At 61.9% G+C, this 11,910-nt stretch overlaps 3 protein-coding genes across 7 annotated transcripts; 1 reads left to right on the top strand and 2 right to left on the bottom strand.

Annotated features, from left to right (window-relative positions):
- The first annotated feature begins 801 nt into the window (after positions 1 to 801).
- Positions 802 to 4,603, top strand: MLST8 (MTOR associated protein, LST8 homolog). 5 transcript variants are annotated; one of them, XM_025877147.2, is made up of 9 exons: positions 802 to 830; positions 1,360 to 1,527; positions 1,691 to 1,739; positions 1,823 to 1,985; positions 2,363 to 2,438; positions 2,521 to 2,673; positions 3,522 to 3,646; positions 3,748 to 3,911; positions 4,059 to 4,603. In XM_025877147.2, the coding sequence occupies exons 2-9, from the start codon at positions 1,399 to 1,401 to the stop codon at positions 4,175 to 4,177; spliced, it is 978 nt and encodes a 325-aa protein (XP_025732932.1). In that variant the 5' UTR covers positions 802 to 830; positions 1,360 to 1,398; the 3' UTR covers positions 4,178 to 4,603. The 5 variants fall into 5 exon arrangements, with proteins under 5 accessions (XP_025732932.1, XP_073755763.1, XP_025732930.1 ...); XM_073899662.1 differs by having other exon boundaries at positions 2,303 to 2,438; XM_025877145.2 differs by having other exon boundaries at positions 1,688 to 1,739.
- Positions 4,604 to 4,638: 35 nt separating this feature from the next.
- BRICD5 (BRICHOS domain containing 5) lies at positions 4,639 to 6,126 on the bottom strand. Its single transcript, XM_025877106.2, has 6 exons — positions 6,076 to 6,126; positions 5,789 to 5,932; positions 5,417 to 5,572; positions 5,242 to 5,343; positions 4,835 to 4,988; positions 4,639 to 4,736 (listed from the first exon to the last, which is right to left on the bottom strand). The coding sequence occupies exons 1-6, from the start codon at positions 6,124 to 6,126 to the stop codon at positions 4,642 to 4,644; spliced, it is 702 nt and encodes a 233-aa protein (XP_025732891.1). The 3' UTR covers positions 4,639 to 4,641.
- A 1,193-nt stretch (positions 6,127 to 7,319) lies between these two features.
- PGP (phosphoglycolate phosphatase) lies at positions 7,320 to 10,214 on the bottom strand. The gene is made up of 2 exons (XM_025877266.2): positions 9,530 to 10,214; positions 7,320 to 9,421 (listed from the first exon to the last, which is right to left on the bottom strand). The coding sequence occupies exons 1-2, from the start codon at positions 10,167 to 10,169 to the stop codon at positions 9,096 to 9,098; spliced, it is 966 nt and encodes a 321-aa protein (XP_025733051.1). The 5' UTR covers positions 10,170 to 10,214; the 3' UTR covers positions 7,320 to 9,095.
- Between the last annotated feature and the right edge of the window lie 1,696 nt (positions 10,215 to 11,910).

Genomic DNA, 11,910 nt, shown 5'->3' with positions numbered 1-11,910 from the left:
AGGGGGAGGTTGGGCTGAGGGGAAGGAAGGAGGGAGATGCGGAAGGTTCCTGGGACCCAGGGCCTGGGGGCGTCCTGAGGGTTTGTGGCCTTGGCCAAGGAGCCAGAGGAAGGAAAGGGGGTGTGTAGCTGCGTTTGTAAGCGTGGCAGGAAGAAACCACGGGGGAGCTGAGGCCACAGTGCCTGGAGTGTGGGAGTGCTGAATGGAACCGGAGGCATGAGGGACCCCAGTTTTGGAGGGGTCACTGAGGCTGAGTGGGCGGACAAGCGGGGCAGGCCAGAGCTGAAGAGGACTGAAAGGACCCAGACTAGGATTGCCATGTCTAGCAAATAAAACTATAGAACGCCCAGTTACATGTGAATTCCCCATAGGCAACGAGTGACTTTTTAGGATAAGTATATCTCATGGGACATACTTATACCAAAAAAAAAGTTGTTGTTTTTTTTTAATTATCGTTGCTTACTTGAAATTCAAATGTTAAGTGGGCGAGCGTCCTCCAACTTACGTGTGCATCCTAGCCAGGGGCGGGGGGTAGGAGACGGAGGAGAGGGGCTGGAGTGGCCCCGCCTCGGGACCAAGCCTGGAAAATGGGTAGCCGTCTGAAGGGTGCGGGGCCCAAGTGGGGAGAAGGCTGCGGCCAGGCATCATGGAGGCCTCTACTGGCTCCTCCCGCCCCAGAACATTGGTCTCGCCCCCCCACCACCGCGTAAGTCCCGTGGTGTCGCCTTAAGGGCCCATCGATAACTCTACGCTCGGCCGCGGCCTCTATCGATTCGCTCTGGCTCCGCTCGCCGTCCTGGGCCGCGGCGGAGCGCAGAGCCGCATGTAAGGTACGGTGGCCGCGGGACGAGGGCCAGAAAGCGGCCTCTGAGTGGCCGGGAGAGCGTGCCTGGGGGAAGCTGGCCCAGCGGGACGGAGTCAGGGCTGTCGGCGGAGCACCAGGGAGCCGGAGGGTCCGGCCAGAGGGCGCCCCCTCCCATCAAGCTTAGCCGCCGGCCTGCTACGCATGCGCAGCCGCTGCAGTAGGCTCTCCTCTCCGGCCGTTCCGCGGCCCTGCGCATGCGCGGCCCGCCCCTGCGGCAGAGCGGCGCCCCGGGCGTGACTGCCCCCTGCCGGCTGCGGGTGGGGGGGCGTCCCGGCCGGGTCCGTGGAGCGGGGAACGGAACACGCGCCTTGGAGTTCGGAGCTGTCCGCAGGTTGTCATGCGTCCCCTGAACCTCTAAGCCTCAGTTTCCACCTCTCTAAAATGGGAATGATAATGCCTATCTCTTAACACCGAGTGGGCCTAGAGAGTATTTCGTAAATACTGCACACTCCTCTCCTCTGCAGATGCTCTGACCTTTGACCCTTGCCTTTCAGAAGTCGCCTCCTGTGCAGGCCCGAGCCTTCTTCCACACCATGAACACGTCCCCCGGCACGGTGGGCAGTGACCCGGTGATCTTGGCCACTGCAGGCTACGACCACACAGTGCGGTTCTGGCAGGCGCACAGTGGGATCTGCACCCGCACGGTGCAGCATCAGGACTCTGTATCCTCCAGTGGGGAGGTGGGGAGGGCCGTACTGGGAAGGATGCGGGGTGGGTAACAGCCTGGGCAAAGGAACGGGTGCCTGGGCTGGAAAGGATGCAGCAGCCGAGCCAGATGGTGGGGGCCTCGAGTGCTCTGTTCATCCTCCTCAACAGACCTAGCAGGTGAACGCACTGGAGATCACGCCTGACCGCAGCATGATCGCTGCTGCAGGTACCTGTACCCTCAACCCGACCCCTGATCTCTGGTGGGCCCGCCTGGGCACAGCCACCCTTCAGTTTAGCGTGTGCCCCTAGGTTACCAGCACATTCGCATGTATGATCTCAGCTCCAACAACCCCAACCCCATCATCAGCTATGACGGGGTCAACAAGAACATTGCGTCCGTGGGCTTCCATGAGGACGGCCGCTGGATGTACACGGGTGGGGAGGACTGCACGGCCCGGATCTGGGACCTCAGGTGTGTGGCACTGGGCAGGAGGGGCCTGTTGCCGGGTGTGTGGGGGTGGGGGGCCAGGCGGGGACTGTCTCAGGCCAGGGCCCTCCAGGCAGAGGCTGAGACGGGGTTTTCTGTGTGGGTGATTTATTGAGGGCGGTGACGAAAGCAGGATAGGGCAGGGGTGAAGCCACACACGGAGGAGCCCAGCCTCAGCCTGATACCACAGGGAGCTCTGGAGAGTGAATGGCATCAGAGTGAGTCCCACCCGGGGCGAGGGGCTGCCCCTGGGGGGGGCCGAATCTCCCTTGGGTCTCTTGTAAGGCTGCTGCTACCAGCAGGGGAAAGAGCGTCTGGGGGCGCCAGCAGCGTCCAGTAGAGCGTATGTGTCCATCCCAAAGGTCCCGGAACCTGCAGTGTCAGCGCATCTTCCAGGTGAATGCACCCATTAATTGTGTGTGCCTGCACCCCAACCAGGTGAGGCGCACTCACAGGGCTGGGCACCGTGGGGCTTTGGAGGGCAGGGGACTCGCCCTCCCTCACCTCCCCTGCACCCCAGGCGGAGCTCATTGTGGGTGACCAGAGCGGCGCCATCCACATCTGGGACTTGAAAACTGACCACAATGAGCAGCTGATACCTGAGCCTGAGGTCTCCATCACGTCGGCCCACATTGACCCCGATGCCAGCTACATGGCAGCCGTCAACAGCACCGTGAGTCCGGGGTGTGAGTGCACCGGGGGAGGCCAGCTCAGCACCCGGTCCCTGATCTTCCTGATTCCCGGCACGTGGCTTTCCCCAGATGCTCCTCCCCTCCCCCCTGGGCCTGCTTCCTCATCCTGGGCTCCAGCTCCACCCCAGCCAGCAAAGCCAGAAAGCGGGGTGTTGCTCCTGACGCCCCCTCTCACTACTGCCATAGCTTAGCCAGCGAGCATCACTCCCACCTCCAGAACTTCTCAAGTGTCGACTTTCTTCTCCTCCCTGGCTCCTCCGGGCCCAAGTTTGCCTCCTCTCCCCACACAGCGGCTGTAGTCTCCCTGTGGCTGCCCTCCCTCCTCAATGACACCCTCCACCCACACACCACACTCCCTCAGCCGCCAGCACAGACTTCTGTGGTGCCTGCCCGACCCCACCATTCCCTGCACAAACCCTGTGGTGCCCTGGCTCCTTGCCGTGGCCCCAGTACACTGCGGGGTGGCCCCACTCTCCCGCCCGGCCTCATTTTCTCCCCTTCGACGTCCCTTACCCCTCAACGAATTGCTGGTCCCGTGGCGTCCCCACACTGCCCTCCGCTGGTCCCACTGACATGCCCTGCCTCCATCTTGTTCTGCATGCTCCCGCTGACCGGCAGCTTTCTGCATGAAGGCCTCCTGCTCTCAGCCTGCCTAGTGCTCCCCGCAGCCCGGACCCGCTGTGCCTGTCACACGTCCCTGGCCTCCAGATCCCGGTGTGCAGCCCCATGTGGGACGGCTGCCCCTGGATCCAGGTCTGGCCACCAGGGCCTTCTTCCCCGCATGTCCGACTGAAGGCTCAGGTGTCCCATGACTCCCCTCCAATCGCAGGGGAATTGCTACGTCTGGAACCTGACGGGGGGCATTGGTGACGAGGTGACACAGCTTATCCCCAAGACCAAGATCCCAGCGCACACCCGCTACGCCTTGCAGTGCCGCTTCAGCCCCGACTCTACGTGCGTACGGGGCCGGGAGGCTGGAGCCCTTGCACGGCAAAGGGGTGCAGTGTGGGCATGGCTGCTGATGGCACCCACACCGCACTCACGCCCATGCCTAGGCTTCTCGCCACCTGCTCGGCTGACCAGACGTGCAAGATTTGGAGGACATCCAACTTCTCCCTGATGACAGAGCTCAGCATCAAGAGCAGCAACCCGGGAGAGTCCTCCCGCGGCTGGATGTGGGGCTGTGCCTTCTCGGGAGACTCGCAGTACATCGTCACCGGTGAGCACCCCCACCCCCACCCCCACCCCACGCTGCCAGCCCGGTTCCTGCCGCAGCTGCCTGCACTCCTGCTGCCTGGGAACCAGCCTCCGGTGGGGCCTGGCCTGGGGCTGCGCCCTGAGCTGCTGCCTCCACCCCTCCCTGCAGCTTCCTCTGACAACCTGGCCCGGCTGTGGTGTGTGGAGACGGGAGAGATCAAGAGAGAGTATGGCGGCCACCAGAAAGCTGTCGTCTGCTTGGCCTTCAACGACAGCGTGCTGGGCTAGCCCGTGCTCCCCTGGGATTTCAGGTGGCTGTCCAAGGAGCACCTGCGGACTAGGTCTGCCCAGCTGCCCAGGTCAGAGTGAACCTCCATGGGCTAGCCTCTACTAGCCTGGCCAGCTGGAACTGCCTGGCCTACCCTGGCTCCCTCGGCCGGCTTAGACTGGCCAGGCTAGTATGCCCTGGGATTCTCTCAGCTCCCAGTTGCTTATGTGGATGTGACGAGGCTCAGAAGCCTACTTGAGCTAACCTTCACTTATTCCAGAAATTCCAGATCCACAGGGCCTGGAGGTCCCAGGCTGGTGCCCAACCCCAAGCCAGTGCTCCCCTGCCCCACTCTGCCCATTTTATGTCCCGAAGTCACAGAGAACACCGTTACGGCCAGGTGGAGGGTTTATTAGCTCCTGCCGGCAGCCACCCTCTGTGACTGGTGACGGGGCTGGCCTGGGGGACTGGCCAGGCTTTGAACTTAGTCTGGGAGGTAATAAAAGCAGACCGACACGCAGATGTTGCTGGGGAAGCAGATGTCGATGCATAGGTAGATCAGCCGCTGCCTCCAGGGCCCTGGGGGAAGGGGCCTCCGTGAACCCCAGAGGGCTCCTCCCCCTTCTCCCCAGACTGTTCTGCAGGAGCCCAGGCCTCATGATACCACCCCGACTTACCCTGTGCTCGACGGGCCCAGTAAATGGGTGTGTTCGTGCAGAGGTGCCGCACGGAATCCCCCACCTGGGCAGGGTCCACCTCATGGCCCCCCTGCACTACCAGCAGCTCCTGGGCAGAGTGGGTGTCCTGGCTGGGGCCGGGAGGCCCTTGACCCTGCACAGAAGGCTCTGGTGGGCCACGGCACAGGGGCACTGGCACTGTCCGGATTGGGGCAGGGCCTGTGCATCCCTGGACGTCTGGCCCACTGCCAGCACCACCCTCTACTCTTGTCAGCAGCCTCGGTCAAGGGAAGACAGGCCTTCTGTTCCTTGAAACCAGAGCTGCAGCCCGCCCCAGGCCTGGGCCGTACACAGGACCCTTTGTCTGTCCCCTGGCCTGGGGAGCCTGGCCGCATGGGGCTGCTTACCCTGGACATGTTCACCAGCAGCTGCAGGGTCTCGCGATCTCGGGGCTCCATCGGGCGGAGGAAGCAGGCCGGGTGTTCCAAGGGCCGGTAACAGACGCAGCCCTGGGGAGGCAGGCAGGTGAGGCAGGGCCACGCCAACATCCTCGGATGCTGGCCACACCCCCAGCCCACTCACACTCTGCCCATCGAACAGCACTGCCCAGCTGCGGTTGCTCTGAGCCGAGGTCACCCAGATGGTTGCCACGTTCCTGGCCGCATCCACCTGAGCAGTTTGGTTGGATCGGGGTGCCCCGGGGCTTGGGAGGGTCAGACGGAGCATCTGCAGCAGAGGCTGAGATCGGGGAGCTAGAGCTTAGCTGGGCAGGCTGGGACAGCCCCCGACCCACCCACCCCCCAAGTTCTACTGCGAGGTTTCCGACCCCCCCCACCCCTCTGGTCCTCCTGCCACTGCTTTGAGCCCTGGCTTCAGTGGAGGGCTGGGAGGTGCTGGCCTTCCCTTCCCCTTCCCACTGTCTGTGGCCCTGGCCAGGTCCCCAGAGGAGCTCACCTTGGGAGGACTGTGAGTGAAGCCAAGAAGCCCGCCAGCCACGGCCCCAGCAGCGGCCAGTGCCAGCAGCAGCAGGCCAGGGGCTCTGCAGCCCCCAGGGCCAGGCTTGGCCTTCACCTGGGGGCGCACTGCAGTCCGTGGGGCCTAAAGCAGAGACCAGGGAGCAGGCTGGCTCAGGAAGGCAGGGGCTGAGGTGTGCCAGGTGGGCCCTGCACTCCTGTCCCCTGCGCAGGCATGCCCTGGGTGTCTGTCCTGGGAGGGGGCGCTGGGTGGTTGGAGGCACTCACCTGGACAGGCCCAGGCCCGGGGCTGTCCTCACAGCAGTGCCTCTGCTCCATGCTGCAGCCCTGGTGACAATGTGCGGATTGTCTGCCGCCCCTTGGAGTCAGCTAGGGAAACCTTAGTACACCTGTGATGAGCCAAAGAACCGTCCCAGCTCCCTCCTCTCCTGACCCCACTGCTTCCCACCAGCCTGGCCACCTGATACCAGGGTTGGAGCCAGGACGCCCCCCCTGCTTGGGGTGGGGGTTGCCTGTCACAGTGCCTGGCTCTCCCGACACCCAGCCTGTGCAGACCAGGGAGTGTGGGGGCCCGAAAGGGTGAAGAGCACGGCTGTCAAGGAAATCGAGTCCCACGGATTGGCACGGAGGGTAGCCCAGGCCCCGGGCAGGGCGACTTTAGAGAGTCTGTTTGGGGACAGACTTCCATTTTCCTCTAGAGGCTGTTCCAGTGTCTTGAGCTATTTCTGGAGTCCCAGAGCTCAGCCCCTGGCAGCCCATCAATAAATGTGTTTCCCGGGCACCTGGGTGGCTCCATTGGTTAAGCAACTGCCTTCGGCTCAGGTCATGATCCTGGAGTCCCGGGATCGAGTCCCGCACTGGGCTCCCTGCTCGGCGGGGAGTCTGCTTCTCCCTCTGACCCTCCCCCTCTCATGTGCTCTTTCAAATAAATAAAATCTTTAAAAAATAAATGCGTTTCCTGAGTGATTAGTATGAGTGCATGCTGCCTTTGTCCTTCCATCCCCTGCACCCCCGGCCACTTGCCAGCCCCTCAGACGGGACGGGCTGATGGGCAGTCCGCAGCAAGCGGGACTGAGAGCAGGACAGCTTCCTGGCAGCTGACTGGAATATCCACATGCCCTGGGACAGTCCGTCAGGTCAGCCCGCCCCTCCCCTGCCCAGGATGGCCTCCTCTGCTCCTAGCTTGCACCTCTGACTTCTTGATGCTGTGGATTTTGTGTCAGGGCTCCCTCTGGCACTGGCAGCTCGCAGGACGTGCATGTTCTGCACCCCCTTCCCCCTGTGGCCCTCTCCTGTTCTTGCTCTCCTTTGTGCCACCGTCTTACTGGTTCTTCGGAACCCAGCCCTCTGTGTAATGGGCCTGGGATGCAGTGGCATCGTGGTGGTCAGCATCCCAGCTCTGGAATGAATCCCAGAATGCCGCCTTCTCAGATGCACCCCCCGCCCCATGCTAGGCAGCTGTAGCGTCTCAGCAAAAGCTGCTATCAAAACAGGGGCAAAGAATGCCAGAGTCAGCGCGGATTTGAGACTTTAATATGCATTTCGGTTCACACAGTGCAATGGGGGGCAGAGATGGGGTGCATGTGGGCTCCCAGGTTGCTGCCCGGCAGGAGAGGTGTTGCTGCTTGCCGCACCTGCTGCGTGCTCCTGGTGTGGGTGACAACGCCCTGACAGGCCTGCTCAATATCCAGACCCACCTTGAGCCGACCTCGCAGAGCCAACGTCAGCACCACCAACCTCACAGGCGCTGGCTGCCCTCGCGTTGCCCCACAGCAGAGTCCAAACCCCAGACACCCCGGGCCTCAGAAGAGCTGTGGGTTCAGACACCGTTTATTGCTATGAGTACTTTGAGAAAAAGGGAAGGAGTCACCCCGGGGCTAGGAGAGAAGCTTGTGGGAAATGCCACTGGGTACAGAGTGAGGCGCTGGGAAGGAGTCTGCCAAAAGGAACAGCTTCCCAGGCCCTACCCTACAAGTGCGGCTGGACGGTCTGCTTATCAGGTCAGCAACTTAGGAAACAGGGAGAAAAGGCCGGGACGCTCTGCCAAGAGCCCTCAGCTAGCAGGTGGACCCTGCCAGTTTTCCCGCTGGCCTCCGACAAGGAACTCCAGACCCAAAGGAAGTGGCCTCAAGGGCCACTGGCATCTAACTCCCACCCCAACTGAGGGTACGGGAGGAAAACAGGAAGAGACTGGATGTTTTGTAAAAGGATTTCCTGTTCTTGGGGACACCTCTTTCCTCCCCCACCCAGAGGGCGCCCAAGGCAACAGGCATTCCTTGGCCAGCACATGCCTTTAGCCGTGCTGCTGGCTGTGGGGCACGCAGACTTCTTCGGTGGGATTTTCCCTACGAGACAGAGCACAGCTATTAATTAACACACTTAAGATTCAATTCCACCGTTTGACAAAGTTGTTCAAAAGTTTAAAAAAATAATTTTTGGTACCGACACTACTCTGAGCTCTCTGCACAGCTGCCCAGAGTTCAGCAAAGGCATCCACACCCTCTTGGCCGCTCAGCTAAGAATATGCTCGGTCCAAATCAGCTGGATTTAAATGCACATTTGAGAAAGCTGAGGCTTAGCTGAACTGAGTTTACAGAACTCCGTGACCACGAATGAGGTGTGGCAGCCCTGGGTATCTGAAATCGAACAGACACTTGATTGTGACATCAAAGTGGTTTTTAAGTAAGTGTGGGGTGGTGGTGGTGAGGTCAGCACCCTGCACCCCAAGGACAGGGAGACAGCACTTGGGAGCAGCGCTGTCCTCCACTCCCACCCTGCAGGTGAGGGGCTGGGATGCTACAGCAGGCTCATCAGCAGATGACCGCACCAATGGGCCCTGGGTCTGTTTGTACAAGTTTCTCACAACAGTCAAAATCATCAGACCGTCCTCCCCTTTGGCCTGTAAGGGGGGGCCCGATCCCTGAATGCAATCTTCAATAAAACATCTAACATCCCTAGACCTGCCTCGGTCCCATCAGCAGGCTGGGTAACCACCCTGAGGTTACCTGTATCCTGGACAGATGCTAAGCCTGTTCTTGTCAATGGCATCCAATGCCCAGGACCCCCACAATGCCCTCCAGGTTCAAAAGTGCATCTTCAAATAGAAGCATCTGTAAACAATATCACCCCCCAAACGTTTACTTACAAGGTTAACAACTAGTGCCTTTACTTGACTCCACACATACTCTTTGAAGCCACCTAGCTGAGCAGATGCTTAAGCCCCACCTATTAATTTGGGTAAGTGGTTTTCAATTCATTTTATTCTGGAGATTAAAGACACTAAATCTTTAACCTTGAAGGGCAGGCAGAAGGTCAGCTATGCTGTCAACATAGAAGTCAGGGACCATTTTCTTCTTAGACATGCAGTCACTTTCCTGATTACTCTTCACATCCCCTAGAGTGGAAACGCCGGTGAGGGTCAGGATGGTCTTCAGGCCACAGGTGACGCCCAGGAGGATGTCCGTGTCCAGGCGGTCTCCCACCATGACGGTGCGCTCTGGGTTGATGCCGTACTCCTGGGACACGCAGTCGAATATGAAGCGGCTGGGCTTCCCTATGATGTCGGCCTGGCGCTGGGTGGCCATCTCCACGGCTCGGACCAGACAGCCGGTACCTGCGGGGCGGAGAGGTAGGGGAGGGAGGGGGGGGAGAGCACCCGGGGTCAGAGGACAGGAGGGGCCCGCGGCCCGCCCCCACCCCCGCGTCCCCGGGCCGCACGGACCCGCGATGAAGCGGCCGTTCTCGAGCGGGAGCCGGTTGTCCATGTTGGTGCCCACGAGCAAGCAGCCGGGCTGCTGCAGGTAGCGCACCGCCTTGGTGAGCTTCATGTAGCTGAAGTGTGGGTCAAAGCCCACCACGACGGCGCGCACGTCTGGATCGAGCGGCGCGTCCAGCCAGGCGCCGGGGCTGTCACCCAGCAGCGGCTCGGGCCCCACGCCCACGCTGGCGACGCCCACGGCCTCCAGCTCGGTGGCCAGGGCTTCGCTGCCCAGCACGTAGGCCTTGGGGGCCGGTGCGCCCGCCAGGCGCTGGCGTAGGTAGAGCGCGGTGCAGTAGGCCGTGCCGAAGACCTCGAGGCCGGCGCCGGGCCCCGGGGGGCCGCCGAAGCCCAGGCGCCGCAGCTTCTCGGCGTAGGCCTCGCGGGTCTTGCTGCTGTTGTTGGTGATGAAACCGAGGCGCTTGCCGCGGGCCCGCAGCGCCGACAGGGCCTCGGGCGCGCCGGGCACGGCCGTCTCGCCGCGCCACAGCACGCCGTCGCAGTCGAACAGCAGCGTGTCCACGTCGGCCAGCAGCGCCTGGGCCCGCTCGGCGCTCAGCCTCACGCAGCGGGCGTCGTCACCGCCGGCCTCCGCCGCCGCCATGGCCGCCGCCGCCACCGGCCGCCGCCGCCGCCGCAGCCGCCGCCACCACCGGCCGCTCCTTGCAGCCGCCCGCCGCCGCGCCCGCACCGCCCCCGGCGCGCTCATTGGCCCCGCTCCTCGCGCGCGCCACCCATTGGACGCTGCCTGCGCCAATCCGCCCACGCCTCCCGCGGGCTGCGGGAGCTCAGCGCCAACCGTCGCGGCCCGGCGCGGGGAGGCGGGCGACCATTGGCTGCCGGGCCTGGGGCACCCCGGTGATTGGCTGGCAGGGAGCCAACCGGCATTCGGAGTGGAGCGTTCACTGCGGAAACGCTGCGAAGTAGCCCAGAGCCGGCGCAGGACGTAAGGCTGCTGCTCATTGGCGGCCTCAGGGCGGCTCGCCCATTGGTGGCGCGTGGTCAGCTTAGGTGACGGAGGCCCTTAATGCAGTGACCCCGGGCCGGTCCGGCTGCGGATTGGCTGGCTTCTCCGCGGCGAGGAGCGCGGCAGGACGTGGGGGTAGGCGGGGTGGGGAGCCGCTGTCGCCCTGGGGCCGGAGTCACGTCCGCACCTATGCCTGGGCGGCGCCGGGCCGTGTTCGCCGCCCGGGACACGCGGCGGACACGGCGCTAGCGCGTGACCGAGTAAGGCCGGTGCTGAGTGCCCGCCCGGGGCTCCTTCCCGGCAGGGCTCGCGTTCCCAGTTCCAGCCCTTTGCAGAAACCCTGTTTCCGGTGCCTTAGTAATGACCAGGCGGTGGCACTGCCTTGGTGGTCACGTGGACCCGTAATTATAAGGCGATGGGAATCGCCTTAGTGGTCGCGTGAATAGGTAATTACAGGCGGTGGGAGCGCTTTCGTGGTCACGTGAACAGGTAATTACAGGCGGCGGGATTAGGGTCTAAGGAGACGCAGCGTAGAACCCAGCTCTTACCGTCATCATTATTAGGTATCACGGTTAACTTTTATTGAGGCGTAACACGCAGAAAAGTGCGTCAGTCTTTAGTGTGCAGCTTGATGGAATTTTTACATACCCGTACGCCTGTGTAAACACAACCCAGGTCAAGCTGGAGAATCTTTCCGTCGCTCCAGAAAGTTCCCTCACAATCCTCCTCCAGGCACTAGCGACCCCCCTCCCCCAGCCACGTCCCTGACTCCTGTCACCATAGAGTGAGTCGCAGACGCCTCTGCCGGTCCAGATGGTCTCGCCAACGGGATCGAACAACCATGGGTCTTGCTTCTGCGGATCAACATAACGTCTGTGAAATCCATCCTTCTGCGTGTGTGTGTGTTTTCATTGTCATGTGGGCGGTTGTAAGAATACACCTCTCTGTGTCTGTTTTCCAGTCGAGGGACAGTGTGTTGTTTCCAGTTTGGGAGCATTGTCAATAACACAGGGTGTCAAACCGCTGCTCTTCTCTTGGGCCCCAGGTCTCCATAAAGTCTGCTCGGCCCCACCCCCACCCCCACCCCCAAGCCCATGAGGTAAAGTCAGTGACCTTAGCGCCCTGATTATTTACGCACAGCTTGTTTCTGTTGGTCTCTCCTGGCCCAGGGAACTCCTGGAGGACGTTGGAAGGGCCATGGCCCACAAGGGCAGGGCGTGCAGAATGTTCCTGCCTGATGTACTCACTACCCACGAGGGGAACCTTCCTCCCTGTGTCTTCCCACTTCGTTGTGGTGGTGGAGCTGACTCTGGGAAGAACTGGATTTGACAGATCACAAACTCTTTTTCAACCACCCAGAAGCATCCAGTGTATACGG

The sequence above is a fragment of the Callorhinus ursinus genome, unplaced genomic scaffold (genome assembly GCF_003265705.2).
Source record: "Callorhinus ursinus isolate GAN/ISIS: 27379988/994484 unplaced genomic scaffold, GSC_fseal_2.0 scaffold13, whole genome shotgun sequence".
In the NCBI taxonomy this organism is placed as follows: Eukaryota; Metazoa; Chordata; class Mammalia; order Carnivora; family Otariidae; genus Callorhinus; species Callorhinus ursinus.
Note: the sequence above shows the minus strand (reverse complement) of the source record. Positions and strands in the feature narration are given on the sequence as shown.

What these genes read in the sequence shown, in the direction of transcription:
- MLST8 (XM_073899660.1), top strand. Translation starts at nt 1,399, where the DNA reads ATGAACACGTCCCCCGGCACGGTGGGCAGTGACCCGGTGATCTTGGCC. An exon ending in GCCCGGATCTGGGACCTCAG is followed by an intron (nt 1,986 to 2,302) that starts GTGTGTGGCACT and finishes TGCTACCAGCAG; the next exon opens with GGGAAAGAGCGTCTGGGGGC. An exon ending in CGCTTCAGCCCCGACTCTAC is followed by an intron (nt 3,647 to 3,747) that starts GTGCGTACGGGG and finishes GCCCATGCCTAG; the next exon opens with GCTTCTCGCCACCTGCTCGG.
- PGP (XM_025877266.2), bottom strand. Translation starts at nt 10,169, where the DNA reads ATGGCGGCGGCGGAGGCCGGCGGTGACGACGCCCGCTGCGTGAGGCTG. An exon ending in GAACGGCCGCTTCATCGCGG is followed by an intron (nt 9,422 to 9,529) that starts GTCCGTGCGGCC and finishes TCCGCCCCGCAG; the next exon opens with GTACCGGCTGTCTGGTCCGA.
- BRICD5 (XM_025877106.2), bottom strand. Translation starts at nt 6,126, where the DNA reads ATGGAGCAGAGGCACTGCTGTGAGGACAGCCCCGGGCCTGGGCCTGTC. An exon ending in TGCTGTTCGATGGGCAGAGT is followed by an intron (nt 5,344 to 5,416) that starts GTGAGTGGGCTG and finishes CTGCCTCCCCAG; the next exon opens with GGCTGCGTCTGTTACCGGCC. An exon ending in TGCTGGTGAACATGTCCAGG is followed by an intron (nt 4,989 to 5,241) that starts GTAAGCAGCCCC and finishes CCTTCTGTGCAG; the next exon opens with GGTCAAGGGCCTCCCGGCCC.